This window comes from Apus apus, chromosome 14, assembly GCF_020740795.1.
Source record: "Apus apus isolate bApuApu2 chromosome 14, bApuApu2.pri.cur, whole genome shotgun sequence".
NCBI lineage: Eukaryota > Metazoa > Chordata > Aves > Apodiformes > Apodidae > Apus > Apus apus.
This window is the reverse complement of record NC_067295.1, coordinates 7,768,074-7,784,719: the sequence shown is the minus strand read 5'-3', so window position 1 is coordinate 7,784,719 and position 16,646 is coordinate 7,768,074. Positions and strand designations below refer to the sequence as shown.

Genomic DNA, 16,646 nt, shown 5'->3' with positions numbered 1-16,646 from the left:
GAGACTTTGTTATTGATCACCTTTCTTGTCCCAAGGCCACACAGTGGTTCCCATGGCCTTACAGACTTTCCCTTTCTCCCCAGGACTGCTGTGTGAGCTACGGTGGAATGTGGTATCTTAAGGGGACGGTGCAGTCTTGACAGCGGTGGTTGCGGTTTCTTTACTTCAGGTGATCTCCAGGATGAAAGAGGAGCCCTGCAGCAGGCGGCACGGACAGCAATGCCGTGGCCGTGGGAGCCCGGGGCAGGATCTGACCTACTTGGGGGCACGTGGGGGCACATTGCAGACAGAGGGTCCCTGACATCCCCACACACGTGCTTGCATGGCCGCAGGAGCAGCTAGGAGGGCAGCCTGGGACCCTGTCTGCAGCGTGATTAATCGGGGATTTCTCATGTATTTCAAATCTCATTCTGTTTCATTATGAAAATAAAAAGAATATACTGACACAGACATGATGGAAAATCATGGTCTAATACTTTATTTTGTAAGTAATGCCAATAAATTAAATTTGTTTACAAACATCCCAGTTTTTGTTAAATACCTAGATGCTCATACTTCAGTCTGAGCATTGTAGTAGCCCTTGCAGCCCTCTTTGTGAAGAGAAGGTAGTCATGTTCATGGAAATGTAAGGCCAGGGAGGGAGGAAACAGAATCACTGTCTTTAACTCTGTACTACATAGCAATTGTTCTCACCTGTTGTCTGTGAAATGAGTTGTTTGGAAAAGTACCTACATTTGAAACATGTGGAACAACTACTGGATTTCTTATATTGGTGTGGGGTTTGTTGGAGGGATTTTTTGCATTGCTGTGTGCAAATACAGGGAGGTAAGTAACAAGAGTGCACCCTCTGGAAGGCATCCAGCTGTAGTTAGCACACAGCAACAATGTAAAACATCTATTTTATGTAATTTTTCTAATAAAATTTTATCTCTAAGGTCAATTCTACCCTGCGTTGTGTTTGTCCAAGAAGAAATGGAAACTGCACCAGGTCCGTATAGGCTGAAGGCTTACGGAGGAAGGAAAGGTCAGGAATGTTTTAGCAGAGGTTAGAGGTAGATAGTAAACTGCCTCTTAAACTGCTTTACATGATTCTGCTTGCATCATGTTCTGTAGGGGTAGCCAGAGGTAGCTGTCAAGCAAGAGCCTATTGCGTGGTTATTACTGAAACCTCGCTGCGATAAGGAATATCCTACTGTTACTGGTTACTTTACTGGTTGTGTTCTTGGCTATAATTTCCATCACATGTAAAGTTAAAGGAGATTCTATTAATTTCATCTACTTACGCTCAGAAAAGGCTGAGTTGTTGACTAAGCAGATTAAGGTAGTTAATCCAGGTAAGATTGGCTAAGAGTATTGTTCCCATACTTAATGGCATTTCACAGTTCTCTGGAAAGTGTATGTTTTTAAACTGCTAAAATTCTACCTTAATTAATATTCCAGAGTAGTTTATTAAGTCCATGAATGTAACTGGGAGGCATTTTAAGTATAGGCAGCCTTTGTCTTGGTCTGGTGCATGCACCCATGGCTGACATCTTCCTAGTACAGCATTACCCATGGCTGCATCTATAAAGCTGCTCCCTGGTAAAGCCACAGTCAGAGAAATTATGAAAGAAGAACCAAGCCTTGGAGTTTTTTATTGCACAATATGTACAGTTTGGTGTTAAAGGACAGTGCAGCCAGAGCTTAGCCATGGCACAGGTAGCCAAGGAGAAGCTACATTACAGAAAAATCAAGTTCTGTGGAAACAGAGAAAATTTGCAATACTTTTAAAGTGTAAAAATTGTATATATGAAAGTGCTCTAAATTAGCCAACAGTAATAGACCACTGAATATCACCTATTTAACAAAATATTCTGAATTGCTTTTACATGTCTCCTGGTCCAGCAGGTGTGGATCCCCCTTCCCATAAAGTGATGAGGAATGCTGGTAGTAAATAATTTGTGACTAACAGTGTCATGCCTCTCTCATTTAAGGTTACTGCTTTCCAGGATCTGAATTGGGGCAGACCTCCCACTGATGAGGATCCAAGTGTTAGGGAAAACATGACAATACAGTAACCTGATGGCAGGAAAGCAGCTTTTCTGCCTTTTTTTCCCCCCCTCCTTTTTTAGCAGCACTAACAAACACCACAACAATGAGGAGAAACTTAGTTCCCCATGGATTTTTATCCCAGACAGGCCTATACTTTTCCATTTAGTGTAACCTTTTTAAAATACAAATTTAATAGAAACTCCATCTGAGCTACACAGGAAAGATTGCAAGACTAGATAATGCAGGTGCCAACTGTACCAAGTTTATGTTTCCTGTTTGGCACAGATGGGCATAATTACTAGTTACACATGTAGCTTGACTGGATTATTTATTTACTTACAAGATTCAGATTCCCATTTTTAAATAATTTTCAGAATGCAATACATGTATTGGAGAAACTCCCACTGAATGAAGTTTTAATACTGCAGCTGAAGAACAGCTATACACAAGCTTAACAGGGTACAACACAAGGCAGACAGAACTGCAAAAGGAGCAGTTGAACTAAAGCTGAGAAATTGCCAACACTCTGTAACTGTTTTTTATTTTGCAGCAGCTCAGACAGGCAATAAGTGGATTCCCAAAAAAAGCTGACCAATTAAATTATTAGGCCCTTTGTAAGGAGAAGGATGTCATCTTTTCTTGTGCCTCACCCCCCACTTAGTCTCTTAGCCTTTGTTTTCTTCACACTTGGAAGCAGTTTTTTTAAAAAAAAAATCATATTTCTCCATGTTACTTGTTTTTCTAAACTTTAATACATCTAAATTATTATTCATGTGGGAGTTGATAAAGACTGACAAGAATGTGGTCCCCTGTTTTCAGGAGGATATGGTCTGGTAGTGTTGTGTCTGGCCTTCCACCCACTCCAGGCAGCATGGAATAAGTCCACAGAAGCTGACACTGGAAGCAACAGACAAAACAGTATGATAAGGTTTTACCCGGCCCATCTCCTTCAAGCACTTGGAGTTTGTGGTATGTAAGATTAAAAGCTATTCCACTATGTCAATGCTACTACTAAACAGCTAAATTGCAAGCTTCTATCTTTCCAAATACACATAAAAATGTACTTTGCAGACATTCCACGAAGAACAGTAGGTCCCAAAAAACATACATAATCAATTCACAGTATCTTGCCTTAAGAGAAAGTGCCCTACATAAGAAACCATACCTAAAAAGCCACACAAACTTTACAGCAAATACTTTTCTAGTAGGAAGACAGAGCTTAGTGCATGTGAAAAACATGGTATTACCTTAACCAAAGCACAGAGCAGGCTGCTGTGCCAGTTCTCCACCTCCCTGCCAAAGCAACTTCAGCTAGACTGCTAACTTCATACTCGAGGACCAAGGAGAGGCTGCCCATGATACTGGTCAGGGGCTCTGTTTTTAATTTTCTACACAAATGTAGTTACAGGGCTAGATCATCACCTGCAAACCAAAAGAAAGCTGTAGTCTGGTTCCTTAGGAGAAGCACAGTACAGATTTCTTACAGATTCTCTATTATTTTTGAAGTGGAGTAAGGAAACTAGTGTCAGTCACTGCTCTGGCCAGAGATTAAGTGTAGTATGAAGTAGTAGTGTAGTATTAAGGTATGATGTTTGTTTGCTTTACAACCACTAGTTTGTGTGACAGTGCTAAACAACATTAAATCTATTGCTACACAGGTAAAGAGAGACTAGCTGTTAACTAACTAGCTTGTTAACTACAGGTCTACAAGCCAATTCAAAACATTCATTTTGAGTGCTCAAGAAATTCATCAGTATAAGGGGTCTTCTGTCATTTTTATAAAGTTTTTTCCCCTTCTTGACTAACAGATAAGTCATGAATAGAAAACAGGTTGTCAGCACATCCAATGTTAGGGCTGAGAGGAGAGGGACTTGTACTTAGCTCTGTGTTCATCTATTTCTTCCTTTGTTTTTCTGATACAGCTAAAAATTTCCTTGAAGAGTGCTTTATATTCAGGAAGAGCATTTGTGGGAGAGTCACTTAGCTCCACATTTGTGAATTCTTGGTTGCTAGCTGAAAGATCATACTGGGTATTCCCCACATTTAAGTCTTTGGAATACTGCTTCAGTGTTTGCACAGCCTTGTGTTTCAAAGAATCTTCATCCATTTGACACTTCTTCAGAAGTTCCTCATACTTCACTTTCAGAGCATTATACTGAGCATCAACTTCATTAAGTACAGAGATTCCCCTCTGCTTCACAGCTTCAGCTCTCCTGATACAGGTTTCTTCATGGCCCCTTAGAATGTCTCCCCCTGCAGCACTGCTTAGGAAAGTGTCGCTGCTGCTCCGTTTCAGTGCCTTCTTCTCAAATTCTGATACAGTCAGAAGTCCATCATCTGCTGGGCTCTGACCAAGCTCCCTGTCTAAAGATTCCTTGAATGAAACGAAAAAGGATTCTGGCACCAATTTATCAGCATTATGGAATGTGTTTTCAGACTGAAGTATTTGTCGCATTTCAGCTACTTCCACTTCCAACTCCTCTGCACGAGCTCGAAGTAAGTCTATATCAACAAGCCTCTGCTCAAGGTCACGGTTTTCTTTTACCATGAGACTGTATTCCTCTTCCATGGTTACCCTCCTCTCTTTTTCTAGGTTAAGTTGGGCTTGCAGAACTGTAACTGCCTTTTTTAAGTTCTCATTTTCTTCTTCTAGAGGACTTAGCTGACTATCCATCGAAGCAATCTTTTCTGCAAACACATGATCATAAACAAAATACCTGCAGAAACAAAAATCAGTATTATTGAATGGAGGAAGTACAGCTGACCACACCTAAAGGTTTTGTGCCCTTGGTAACCACAGACAGCCTCAAACTGTGTGCCAGCACACCTCAAAGTATACATAGCAGTCATTCTACTAACCTGTCACTCCCCTTAGTGATCAGAGAAGACTTTGTAAATACTTAAAAGCCATCAAATCAAACCTTCCAGCTCCAGCAGAATAGCAGCTTCTTAATAGTTTCAAGTTACAGACAAGCTTATTGAATAACTAGACACACAATTTAAGTTTAAATAACCATTGCCTCTATGCATCATGCAATACTTTCTGGCACTCAGATTTTTTTTGTAGCATTCCACTTTTTTATCACTACTGATTGTGGAAAAAGGCTTCAAAATTTACAAGACAATTCTGCAGGCTGGTATTTCCACAAGGCTTTGGCAGTTTCAAGGAATTACTTATCTTTTGAATTGTCAACAAGTAACTTCTTTTTGGATGTATGGATTTATTCTACAGTCCTACCTCCATGTAGTGCTGAAGCCCAGATACAAAAGCCTGTTTTGCCTGTTTGTGGAGGTGCTTCACTTAAAAAGTTATCTTCTAGGACTGAAGCTAGTTGGAGCTTTTACCTCAGGTGATTGTCCCAGTGGGTATTCTAATGCATTTCAGCTGGGTGAAACTGCTCTAAATTAAAAAAGCAGCCCAGAGGTCCAGGCACCATTTTACCAGCTGAAGCATAATTTTAACCAGTGTAAATTCAGGAAACCTATTGCAAGAATTCTGCCTTCCTGAAAAAGAAGATATCCACAGACACCCAGGGAAAGGGTAAGTTGCAGAAAATATTTTGTGTTGAGAATGTTTGTTTCTCAGAATATCTGTTTGTGTGCTTTTCTCTGACTGAAAAAAAAGTGTGGTGCAAGTTGCTCTAAGCTTTCAAGGCTGCAATTTAATATGGTTAGAGACTCTGGGAGAGAACCTTTCAAGACAAACCTGCAGTTTCTCTCACACAAAGACTACTACAGTCTAGTAGTATGCCAGAAGCTGTGGCAACACCACACAGTGCAGATATTTTGCCAGTTGTGAACATTAGATTATTTTCTGTTCATTTGTTTGACATCTGTGCTTGTGTCTTAGTTTTAAAAGCTTTGCTTGAAGTAATTTCAGTATTCTCTTTGCTATGCAAGGTACAAAGTCTTACTGGCGAAGGTCGTAAAGCTCCTTCAAACATGAGAAACTGTGCATTGATCTTGGCTGGTCAGATCTCTCATGGCTCATCCGGCCTCGCCCCTGCTTCTTCAGTTCTTCTACTTGTTGCTGCAGGTCATCCATGTGGGTTTGCAGATTTTCAATAGTCTCTGTCAAGCTAAATAGTGAATGATGGCTGTTAAAACATTTGAGTGTTTAGTCAAGGACATGGGAATTTCCCACCCCCTCATATTGTAGTTTCTTCTCTGCTCTTTGGCCCCAAAAGATGGTTTTAAATCAAGCCATCCATTCAATATAACAGTACTGTAGTACACCATTACACAGCCACCCAGTAACTATACAAATACACTTGGACTGCTCTTTTTGTATTATCAACTGGAGGGGCAGGATCTTGTATAAGTTTGTTACCTGAGTATCTTTTGTTGTGAAGCTCTACTTTCTGCAACTAGTTTTTGATTAGTGTCCTCAAGCTCCCTTGCTGTCACATCCAGCTGTTCATAGACTTTGGCGTGCTGATCGTTCATCTGACGCAAGAGCTCCACTTGCTTTGTGAGGTACTGCAAGACAGTGTTTGCTGTTACTGGTTTATACTTGAAACAGACAGAACTACTGCACTTTTTATTCACATTCATAGGGAAACAACTACGTTTCATAACTAGATGCCAGTGGTTGCTCTGTTAAGTGTTCAGTTGATAAGGCGCTATCAGTAACTCAGCTATCCAGCTTGCCTTTGTCACAGAGGTCAACCCAGGCTGATCAACCAGCCTTTTATCCGGGAGTTGGGTTTGGTTGTGCAAGCTACATTCTTATCTGTCCTTGCTTTTGCTAGTACCAAGCCTTCTGGATTGGGTTTGTCTGTCCTGCAGTCGTCACTGATTTCGCCACAAATCCAGACCTCAACATAACCCTGAATTATCCACAAAGTCCTTCTAAAAGCTGCCAGGTGGCACCATCCTTAATTACATTTTTCTTCACTTGGCCTAAGTTTTTCCTAGTCTGAAGCTCGCATTAGGTTCAGCAGAACAAAATGTAGGTTGTGGTCATACTTAAGACAGGATGCAGGCTACTCTGTGCCAGGATGTGTAACCAAATTACTGAATTCAATCTTTCATCACCTGCAGTGAGCTAGTCCAGTTGCTATAATCCCAAATAAAGGTTTCCTACCTTTTTAAAGAGGTCCACATGTAACATTTTCATTTTAATCCTCTCTTTAGTTTTACAATCAACAACATTGACTGTCAAGTTTCTTGAATACTGTCAAAAAGCTTGTAATTCTCCATCTAAGAGCAATTAACAGTCACCTGAAGCTCTTAATGCAAGTGTCTTACATGGTCCCACCCAGGATAGGACCAATCCAATTCTAAAAATCCACAATAGAATTTGCATCAAACAGACTTGAACAAAAAAATCTAACCCTTAAAGTCTGAAATACTTTCTTGTTACACAGAATTATTTTCTCTCAATGTATTTTCTATTACTACATGCTACTTACAAAAAAGTTAACTTCAAGGAAGAACAGCCAATTTCTAGGCAAAATTACTTCTTTTACACTCTCAAAATTTCTAATATTCTACTTAACCTTTTACCTCATTAGAAGATTGATGGGTTTACATTTTAGGCCATTTAAGAACAGATAATAAGTTAATCTAGGACAAGTAACTGCTACATAGACTTCCAGAAGATCAACGTGATAGCAGGCCAGATCCTTCTGTAGCCTGTGTGCACATGACCAAGGATTTACACAAAAATAGTGCATGGATTAGCAACGGAATCTCAATGTGACCCTTTTCAGATTAACTTTCCCTATTGGTTATTCTCAGAAGGAGCTGCAGATCTTCAGGTATTTTTCAGCAGTACAAGTGTTGATAAACAAAGAAACCAAGGGTCTGATGCCAGAATTCAATGTTACCACTTATTACTATGAGCTGTTGAGGAAGTTTCAGATGAATGGAGATTCTCCACCTTGTGTCTCCCATATCTTCAGTGCTGGGGTCAAGTTGGCCTGGTATAGCCAGGCCACCAAAATAGAGACTTGGTAATAAATACTTCAGAAGGTCACGTTTATTCCACCTCCCCTGCAACTGAGCACCTAATATGAAGAAGCAGTTGAGACTTCTTGCATTCTACCACAAGATAAAAGCAGAGTCAGTATTTCTCAATTCTGAGTGCTGAGAACAGATTCAGACAGGAATAAAGCTGCCCTTTTAATCCAGCATTTATTACACTTACAATGATTAGTTAGTGGCACACGTGTCAGCACAGAGGTCAGATATAATGATCCAAGGCTGTAAAATGCTTAATATGTTAGTGTTTAATATATTAGATGCAATCCTAAGCATCCCAAAACCTTTGACCCTTCCTCTTCAGTGCAGACAAGGCAGTTCCATATTTCAGAATGATTTCTTAGCCAGTTCTAGACTTTGCTACCCATAAGATGTGAATGAACAGAGGAAAAAAACCCCAAAGATTTACACTGATATCAAGACTGCACTAAAAAAGCTAGTCAAAACCACAGCAGAGTAGCTATCACAAAAGCTGAAAGATTGCTTTTAGGTTACAGAGACAAGCACTTGAAAATTAAGAGAAATCAAGCACAGAGAGTGGATATGCCACTTGCACATGTATCTCATGCAGCAGGTGTCCTGCATTTCCACCAAAGACAGTAATATAGGTATGAAAATATCTGACTGAACTGCTTTTACCAGCTAAAAAGTACTGCACCTTGCGTTTGCTAACTTAATTCCCATTTGTTTCAGTGCATTCCTGTAACAAACATTTGTGCCAGTAAGCAAATATATTCAATACTTCTTAAGGTTCTCTCTGGGTATTTGAAGAAGGGGTTAACCTGATTTTCCCTTTTCTACCAGAAATCCTGTTGCAAGAGAGACTTACTTGGAGAGAAATGTTTCAAGTTGCTATTACATGTTTAAACCACATTGGGAAAAGACAGAAGATGTTAAGACAGAGGACAAGCAGGTTACTGCTGCAGATGTGAACACACTAGACAGGCTCTTTGACTTGAGACAGTGAGTTGGGCAAATAAAGGTGCAGGCACTAGTTAGAAGCATCACAAAAACTGTTCTCCCACCTCTCTCCTCCTCACTTTGAAGGGTCAACCCAATATACACTCCTACCCATGTTGGAGAAAAGGAGAAAAAAAGAGGTATCAGATAAAGCCTTCAAAAAGTAATATCACACAAGTCTTAATTTGGTTTTTTGATTGGCTATGCAAAGCAAGATATATAGAGAATAAATTAGTCTGCCACTGTATGAGGCCTGAACATACAAGTACTTGATCCTGCAACACATCCACTATAGATCCCTGCTGGAAGGACACTTCTGACTAGTTCCTGTTTCAAGGTAGCATTAAAATACAGCTGCTTATTAAGCAGCTACAATCAATGAGCCAGATTAGTTATCTATCACAAAGTTACGCCATGTTATTTCAAAAGGTGTGTTGAAACTGTGTTAAGCACTTTCTTAAACATGGTTGTTCATACAGGAGTTGAATCTTAAGAAGAACAGTATTTGTATAGCACCTTGAAGTGTTTGTCCTCTCTAGATGTTAAGTATTTTTTTAATATAAAAAACATTTATGGCAATGAGTTAAGTCTCTGCATAAATAAATACTTTTTTTAATGCTGTGGCACTTACACATCCGCCATTCAAATCATTCAAATCAGCCATTCAAACATTGTTTCATCAAATGAACAGGATAAAGATGATGTTTAGCACGTAATAGAGGAAAAGAACCACAGTATGAGGTATAAAACAAACATTGTACAAAAAACCAACCCTGCACCCAGAAATTGTGCTTCAGCTAATAAAAATGCCATGTTTGTCTATAAGCAGTCATGTGAACACACCTATATATGTCAGTATCAAGGTAAGGATTCCTTAAGTTATCCATTACCACTACATTGATGAGTGTTTTAAGTTGCAACTGTACAAAATCCATACACCATCCCTGTTTAAGTGTTGCTTGCACAAAGGAACTCAGATCTTGTAAAAACCTAGTGTATACCAGTCACAGCCTGTTCCTTTTGATTAACACCAGAACCAAACTGAAATGCTGACTACGTTTCTAATATGTTATCAGTCAGCAAGGTACTGAATATTTAATAATTCAATTATTAGAGACCAAGCACTGCCCTCTGATAGCTGAAAATTTAAAAAAAAAAAAAAATCATGCTGTCAAATGCTAGGTCTGCAAGAACATGGGTGCTATTTAGAAAGAAAGAAAAATAGAAATTGCCTAAAAACGGCCAGGTTTTTCCACCAAATCACAGAAATATGAGTGTCTTTGAAACAGTGGTGATGTTTGGGATTTTTTCCTGTAAAATACAGAACAATATATTCATTACATCTTGTAGTTAGATACTATTTAGGTGTTTGGTTTTGTTGGGGTTTTTTGATTTGACTTTTTTTTTTTAAAATTCACATATACTTTAACTCTCTTTACCACAGCACAGTTTAGTGTAAATACACATCCTCAGATTTTAAGTCTCTCTCCTGCACTTATCAGCATTTAAATTTCAGTGCTGTGACCACTAATATTTTCATATAATAATATAATTAGTAATTAATTTATTATATAATTTAATGTTGTATTACCTGACAAGATCAGCAGAATTTAGCAAGAAGTGAAGCAACTTTTTAGTACAAAAAGAAAAATGCAGTCAAATGCAGAATAAGCCAAATCCAACATGAATTTTACTGGCACAAAGCTTTCAATAACCAAACAGTTTTAAGTATGATCAAGCCTTTGCAGCTTTTTAAGTCTCAAAGTAGAAGTGCTTAAAGATTGTTCAGTATTTTTCCTTATAGTGTCCATCAGATGTCAAGAAATTCAGATTGAGCTTATCTGCTATTACATTGCACATCCAGATGCTTTAACCTTTGAATCCCTTAAACACTTGCCTCTATTTCCTGCAGTTGCTCTTGATTTGTTGCATACATTTGTTGTAAAGATGCTTCTAGTTCAGTGTTACGGTCCAGGAGCGTCTTCCCAAGCTCAGCAGCAAGGTGAAGGTCTAAACCAAGAAAGCATGTTTGCATGTAAGTTACAGAGCCAAAAATACACTCTAATTTTAAAGCATTTTAATCCAATAATTGAGGTGGTTTTCTGTTTCTGTTATAATTGCTCTATGTTATTTCCAGTACCCAAAAAGAAACTTAGCTTATACTTAAGTAGAACATCAATATACAACCTATAATGCAAGTCTAAGTCAGTCCTGAACCCTAGAAGATACTCTTATCTCTTGAGGCTTCCTTAGTTTCTCCTTTGGTCCTTCAGCCACAGGTCAGACACGTCCACCCATCTTGTCCTCACTTCCTAACATCTGCCTGGTACTGTACCAGCATCTCTACCCAGTCTGTCAGCTACACTTCACCATGTTTACAGCACTCTTATTTCAAAATAATAAGCATTAAAGACCCTGTAATAAATGTTCATCAGGCTAGACCATGGCCAAAGCTGATTGTACTCTTACTTACTTTGCTGTTCTTCCCCATTACCCCTTCACCAAGGACGTTCAGGTCATACAGGATCAAGTGCTAAATGAAAGTTTCAGATGCTTTTTTATGGTGACACAATATCAAAAGACATAAAACGGATAAAGAAATGTAGCTATTCTGCTTTTCAAGCTCATAAACCCAGGAGTCAATAATTGGTTTATGTGCTTCAAAACATCATTTTAAATGTCACTTTTTCTCAGGCACTTAATCTCAATTTCACTTCAGACATCTTCAATCACCTGCAGGGTGCAGTGACTGTAGTTGTTTCAAATTAAGAAATCAGTCATCTGAACACTCAGCTCCTTTCTAGAGCAAAGCTTGGTATTTGTTCAATAGAATCAGTAGCACTAGATATTCTATATTATTGTGTTTAAAGACATGCAATTTAAAAGCTAACGTAATGTAACAAGTAAACAAATATTGGTGTTTCTGCTAAAATTGTAATTACTCTGTGCAGGGATTACATGTTAAGAATCCAACAGATTTCTGAAAATCTCTAATTTTCCACCTCCTTTCCATCACCCAGACCATGACCATGCATGCTATACAAGCTTGTTAATTTTCACACAGAACTAGCATGACTAGTGGGAAAGAAACAGAAAGAAAGGAAAAGCTAGATTCCCTTCAAGAAGAGTTAATATACAAGGGACATGTAGTGGTAGCTAGATGAGGAAAAAAAAAAAATCATTTTATTAAGATGCCCTTGTTTTAACGTGTTATCTTGCCTCTTTCCTGCCCCTTCCCAATTATCTTATCAACTAGTCATTGTGATAGATGGAACACTGGCCTGAGATTGTTTTGTGCTAACCTTCAGTTTGGCAGCCTGTCCAAAATTATTCTCTACATACACAAGCCAAATTCAGACTTACAAGGACAAGTGAGTAGGAGCATTTGTCAGTTAAGTTGTAGATGTCCAATTCTGGCAAAACAACAGCTGTGACCTTAAGATCAGATTCTTAGAATAAATTCCACAAAAATTATTTTAAACAAATCACACTGCATTGGAGTTCCTCACAGTTCCAAAAGGTGTATCACTAGGAGCCACATGGCATACTGATCTATACTTAAGGAGTTTATTCTCACATAGCTTTTCACTGTAACACCACTTGTAAAGAAACACAGCCTTTTCCAGGGCTGGAGCTTAAGTAAGGAAGCCTAAAGGCATCCTGCTTAAGTTTTGCCCATTTTAAAACAGAGACTGTACATTGTTTTGCCATGGACAAAATAACTCCCTTTCAAACACCAAGCTGCTTGTTCTTCCACATTACAGAATACTGTAGTCTTCAAATCCACTTAAGCTCTCATCCCTTATAAAATGGAGTCCCAATTCACAAGTTCTCATACTACTCAAATCTTTACTAGAAGCCACAATCTTTAAAGCTAGTGAACAATACTGACATAACTCAAAGCAAAGACTAAGTAGTCCATTCTTTTATTTTAATAAGAGATTTAGACAGATTTTAGGATTATATTAAAGACATACTACATAATGGAATTACTTGCTGCCATTTCCCTTCCCAAAGTGAAAGTTTGAATGTTTCAGTACATTTAGGAGTTGACAGTTTCATTCTTGAATGCCTCCTCATCTACTAAATAAAGTAGCACACACCACATCGTACTTTGAATACAATGTAAGTAGTAGAATTCAGATCATTATACTGACACACTCATTCTGTTCATTAGAATGGCAGAAGCACAAATGAGTTACTCTAGGAAAAGCATGCTGTTTTGTAATTAAGGCAATTTGTTTCTGAAGGGGAGAAGACAAGTGGAAAAGCTCAGCAAAAACCCTAACTCCTACCCCTAAAGAAAGCAAGAACTGAAACAACTTCACCTTTTATAAAATCAAGAATTTGCTTTGTGTCTATTTTTCTAAACTGTTAAGTACCTATAAGCATTAGAAAGAGCACATTTTAGGAGTGAGATGTGCAATATGAATGTGTTCTCTATATACTGAAGGAAAACCGCTAATTTACAATTCTCTTGCAGTTAGTGCACAATGCTAGAAGCTCACTGCATTTTCTGTCCTAAATGTATGTAAATAACAGCCAAGGTCTGCCTCAGACGTGCACTTTTCCTTCTCACCCTGAAGATGTAAGCAGAGAGGTTTTTAATAATGCAAACTGCATACGTGCAGATGTTCAGCTCTTAGTTTTACTAAATCTGATCAGTTGTACTGGTGTTTAAAAGCCCCATCAGAAATCTCTAAACCAACAGCACTTCAGTAAGTCTTCTATGAAGTTAAACACCCCTCACTTACCAGCACTTCTCCACAATCTATTCTGACAGTGTTACTATAATTGAGAAAAAAACAGTACCAAAATCCTTCTTTTCTAGTTTTCATAACCTAACAAAATTATTCAAAGAATTTTCAATCTAAAAAGAAGTATGTTCTTTTCAACAGCAAAAGGCATTAGTAGTGCAAGATATGTAAGGAAGTCTGGCTGAAGTTTACTTAACTGGGGAGGGACTTTTTACCAAGGTGTGTAGTGATAGGACAAAGGATAATGGTTTTAAACTGGAAGAGGGGAGATTTAGGTTAGACATTAGGAAGAAATTCTTTACTGTGAGGGCGGTGAGGCACTGGAACAGGTTGCCCAGGGAGGCTGTGGCTGCCCCCTCCCTGGAGGTGTTCAAGGCCAGGTTGGGCAGGGCTTTATGCAACCAGGTCTGGTGGGAGGTGTCCCTGCCCCTGCAGGGGGGTTTGAACTAGGTGATCTTTAAGGTTTCTTCCAACCCAAACCATTCTAAAAGTAAAACCTTACTTTTGGTTTTTATTTATGTTCATATTTCTTGCTCCATGCTCAGATCACCCTCTGTTCTCTTAAACATGTAAAAAGAGCAGCCACACAAAAGAATTCTTTTTCAAAGGTCAGCATACTGCAGCACAACATGGATGTTGCAGAAGGAAGCACAGCTGTTCCAGTCCTTAGAAGAATTCCGTAAGCATTCTGTTTTCATGCCAGAAAAGCCCACCTCCATTGTCAAGGCAAAGGCTTCTGCTGCATACAAAGACTGTCACAAGCTTTTTCCAAAACCCTACCCAAATTTTACATTTCAAAGACTGGCTGACAAAAACTACAAGCTTGTTTCAGGGCGCTTCCTAATGTTTTACAACCTAGGTTTTCTCATAAACATACTCCTCAGTTTTTAAACATGCATTGATTGTTTGGATTGTGAGAAGTTTCAAGATACCTTGATAAGCAATCTTACTACTCTGTTTACATACATTAGGATTGCTTAGTCTTAGAAGGAAGAGTATCTTTCAGACTCCAGGAATAAGGTGTAACAGAACATTTTAAAAACATTCCTGTAAAGAATTTCTTCTTTGCATTTCAACTTGCCTATCAGTTTATTTTCCTCCTTTTCCTTTTGCCAAGGCAATTCCATTTAGGCTTGTAAAGAGGTAATTGCCAGAAAAAGATTGTTCAAATGTTCAGAGCATTGACCAACCCTCAAAATGCAGAAACCTCTCAAATTAAACAGTTTCTTAAATGTTCATAGCATAGAATCAAATGGTGATTATTTCACTCATTTTTATTTAAAAAATGACATTAAAAGGAACATCAGTTAGACAAGAATCCAGCTGCAATACACTGTGAAGTCTATGTAGGTCTTCTACTCCACAAAAACTGACATTGTTAAATCATGTCTTCAAATTTTGAACTCTTCCCTTTGACAGGACACTACTGTTTCAGGATCTTATTTGAACTGATTGGTTTATATCCTACAGCCATAAAAACATCTATTTTGAGCAGCGAATACCTAAACACAGCTTTCAAACACTTAGCTATTTTATAGTCAAAGCATACAATTAGAGAGACCTATTCCTGTCTCAAAAAAAGTTTCTGCTGTCAGATGCCTGACCTCAGTAAGAAAACTGGTTAGCTAGGATGAGCTTTCAAAAGTATCTCTTTATGGTTTGTAGTACAGCAGCACCTACCAACCACGAGAATTAATGTATCTCAAGGTAAAAGCCAAAAGCATAAGGCTGGAGCAAGTTTGCAGAAAGCCACTTCACAGCTTTGAGCTGGCCTTTTAAAACACACTCAGCATTGATAACAAAAAGTAGAAGTAAAGGAATTTGCACTTTTTTTCCATATTGTACCTGTAGAAGATTTTTAGTCTAATTCTATACGTCGTGTACTCCTGTGACTCCTTCCGTACCAGTGAAAGGAGCATGAGATGCCTTGCATGTAACGTGTAAGACCTACTGACAGAATGCCACACGGGAGCTGGATGCAGGTCATCCTGAGCCCAGTGGAGTTATTCGTACGTGTTAGGAACTGAATGTATAAAGTTCTTAATAATGGATCTGCAACCAATCGAGTGCAGCTACGTTAACAACTTCATCGACTGGAAACCCTTACAAAAAGACCCAGCAGGGCGCAATACAGCAACCCAGCCCTTGGCTTCCAGTGCCCGCTATTCCCAGCGCCCACCCTGGGGCTTCACGTCCTGTCAAGGTGCAACTTCTCGGAGAGCCGCTTCCCTCCCCCCTTCCCTCCTCCCGGCTGGAAAGGGACCCAGGCACAATTTAACTCGGCGGCAGCAACCCCTCCGTCAAACAAAGACGGCTGCAACCCTTATCGATAGCAGCGATCCCTCTCCGACGCGCCCAAGGCAGCGGGAAGCGCGGCCGCGCAGGGAACCGGGCTCCCGCCTGGCACAGCCGCGGGGCGGCACGACCCCCGCTCCCGCCACCCTCGGCACGACCCCCGCTCCCGCCACCCTCGCCGGAGGCTTCGCTCCCCGAGCGCCCTTCCCTTCCCGCCCCGCCCGGGCTCCCTGCGGGCTCCGCGCCGCCGTGCTGGCCGCCCCCTTCTCCCGCCCGCCGCCCCGGCCGCCGCCCGCAGCCCCTGCCCTCGCACGCCCCCCGCCCGGCTCACCTTGCTGCAGGTCCTGCTGATCGTACCAGGGCTCATCCTCGCGGATCTCGAACTCCTCCACCAGGCTGTCGGCCAGCATCGCGCCCCCTCCCCTGACGGCGCGGCGGGAGGCCGGGGCGAGCCGCGTCCCCTCGGCGCGGGCGGCGGGTCAGGGCGAGCCGGCAGCCGCTCCGCTCCTTAAAAGCCGCCTCCGGCCATTGCCGAGCGTTTCCGGACTTTGCCGAACCTCTCCCCCTTCTGGCCGGGCTGCGCGAAGCTGCCGGCGGCAACGTGGCAGGCGGCAGCCG

General features: G+C 40.3%; 2 protein-coding genes across 2 annotated transcripts in view; one reads left to right on the top strand and one right to left on the bottom strand.

The window, feature by feature from the left end:
• Window positions 1–940, top strand: part of POLR3E (RNA polymerase III subunit E) — a 29,779-nt gene extending 28,839 nt beyond the window's left edge. The window contains exon 21 of the mRNA XM_051632163.1: window positions 84–940. Coding sequence (XP_051488123.1) covers window positions 84–140 — 57 coding nt within the window. The 3' untranslated portion in view covers window positions 141–940. The remainder of the gene's footprint in view (window positions 1–83) is intronic.
• On the bottom strand, window positions 453–16,597 carry CDR2 (cerebellar degeneration related protein 2). Its single transcript, XM_051632165.1, has 5 exons — window positions 16,360–16,597; window positions 10,874–10,986; window positions 6,362–6,510; window positions 5,946–6,110; window positions 453–4,748 (listed from the first exon to the last, which is right to left on the bottom strand). Exons 1-5 carry the CDS (start codon window positions 16,436–16,438, stop codon window positions 3,881–3,883), a joined length of 1,374 nt encoding a protein of 457 aa, XP_051488125.1. The 5' UTR covers window positions 16,439–16,597; the 3' UTR covers window positions 453–3,880.
• Between the last annotated feature and the right edge of the window lie 49 nt (window positions 16,598–16,646).

Excerpts from the sequence above, each read along its gene's own strand:
- CDR2 (XM_051632165.1), bottom strand. The coding sequence starts at position 16,438 with ATGCTGGCCGACAGCCTGGTGGAGGAGTTCGAGATCCGCGAGGATGAG. Across the intron at positions 10,987-16,359 it reads TCAGCAGGACCTGCAGCAAG|ACCTTCACCTTGCTGCTGAG; the intron begins GTGAGCCGGGCG and ends TTCTTGGTTTAG. Across the intron at positions 6,511-10,873 it reads AGCAACTGCAGGAAATAGAG|TACCTCACAAAGCAAGTGGA; the intron begins GCAAGTGTTTAA and ends ACTGTCTTGCAG.